The following is a 909-nucleotide window of genomic DNA, read 5'->3' on the forward strand; positions in this document are numbered from 1 at the left end:
ACAATGCAGGGCCCGTGCCCCATAGCGACGATATGGGGCAGGAGCTCCCCTGTGCCCCACCGACCCCACGCTGTGGGGCAGGAGCTCCCCGCAGCCCCTTCCCCGTGCCCCATAGCGAGCCCACTTGTGGGGCAGGAGCCCTCTGTGCCCCACCGCCCCCACTCAGTGGGGCAGCCCCACACCTCCCACCCTCCACAGCAACCCCCCGTGTGGGGCAGAGCCCCCCACCCCCCCACTATGGGGCAGACCCCCCCTGCCCCACACCCCCCCCCCCCCAGCACACAGCACCCAGGCCCCTGCTTCCCACAGGTGCTTTATTGGGGGGGTGCCGTGGGGCTGGATCTGTGGGGCTGGATCTGTGGGGCTGGCTCCGTGGGGCACGCCGTGGGGCCGGCTCCGTGGGGCACGCCGTGGGGCAGGGCTCAGTAGTTGGAGCCGCGCTCCTGCTGCCGGTAGCCGCCGCGCCGCAGGTAGCCGCCGTCGCCCTTGCGGTAGCCGTCCTTCTGGTCTGGGGGGGGAAAGGGGGTGAGCGGCGCCGTGGGGCGGCCGTGGGGCGGCCGTGGGGCAGCCGTGGGGCAGGGCTCACCGCGGAAGTAGCCGCCGTAGGAGCCCTGCTTGTGGTCGAAGACGCGCTCGTTGTTCTCCACCAGCCCCCCCAGCTTCTCGGCCAGCTGCAGCGCCAGGTTCTGCTGCGCCGTGGGCTCCGTGCGGTGCATCATCACCGTCTGCGTCGGCTGGTCCAGGGACGCCTGCGGGACGCCCGCCCCATGGCTGCCCCACGGCTGCCCCACACCTGCCCCACGGCTGCCCCACACCCGCCCCATGGCTGCCCCACGGCTGCCCCACACCCGCCCCACAGCCGCCCCATGGCTGCCCCACGCCCGCCCCATGGCTGCCCCACGGCTGCCC

General features: G+C 74.1%; 1 protein-coding gene across 1 annotated transcript; it reads right to left on the bottom strand.

Annotated features, from left to right (window-relative positions):
* Positions 1 to 294: 294 nt before the first annotated feature.
* LOC118158333 (eukaryotic translation initiation factor 3 subunit C-like) lies at positions 295 to 839 on the bottom strand. The gene is made up of 2 exons (XM_035312979.1): positions 587 to 839; positions 295 to 508 (listed from the first exon to the last, which is right to left on the bottom strand). The coding sequence occupies exons 1-2, from the start codon at positions 822 to 824 to the stop codon at positions 423 to 425; spliced, it is 324 nt and encodes a 107-aa protein (XP_035168870.1). The 5' UTR covers positions 825 to 839; the 3' UTR covers positions 295 to 422.
* Positions 840 to 909: the final 70 nt, after the last annotated feature.

Source organism: Oxyura jamaicensis (assembly GCF_011077185.1).
Source record: "Oxyura jamaicensis isolate SHBP4307 breed ruddy duck chromosome 26 unlocalized genomic scaffold, BPBGC_Ojam_1.0 oxy26_random_OJ68247, whole genome shotgun sequence".
NCBI classification, from domain to species: domain Eukaryota; kingdom Metazoa; phylum Chordata; class Aves; order Anseriformes; family Anatidae; genus Oxyura; species Oxyura jamaicensis.

Coding starts and splice junctions, on each gene's coding strand:
- LOC118158333 (XM_035312979.1), bottom strand. CDS start 824: ATGGGGCGGGTGTGGGGCAGCCGTGGGGCAGGTGTGGGGCAGCCGTGG. Junction 509..586: donor CTACGGCGGCTACTTCCGCG/GTGAGCCCTGCC, acceptor TTCCCCCCCCAG/ACCAGAAGGACGGCTACCGC.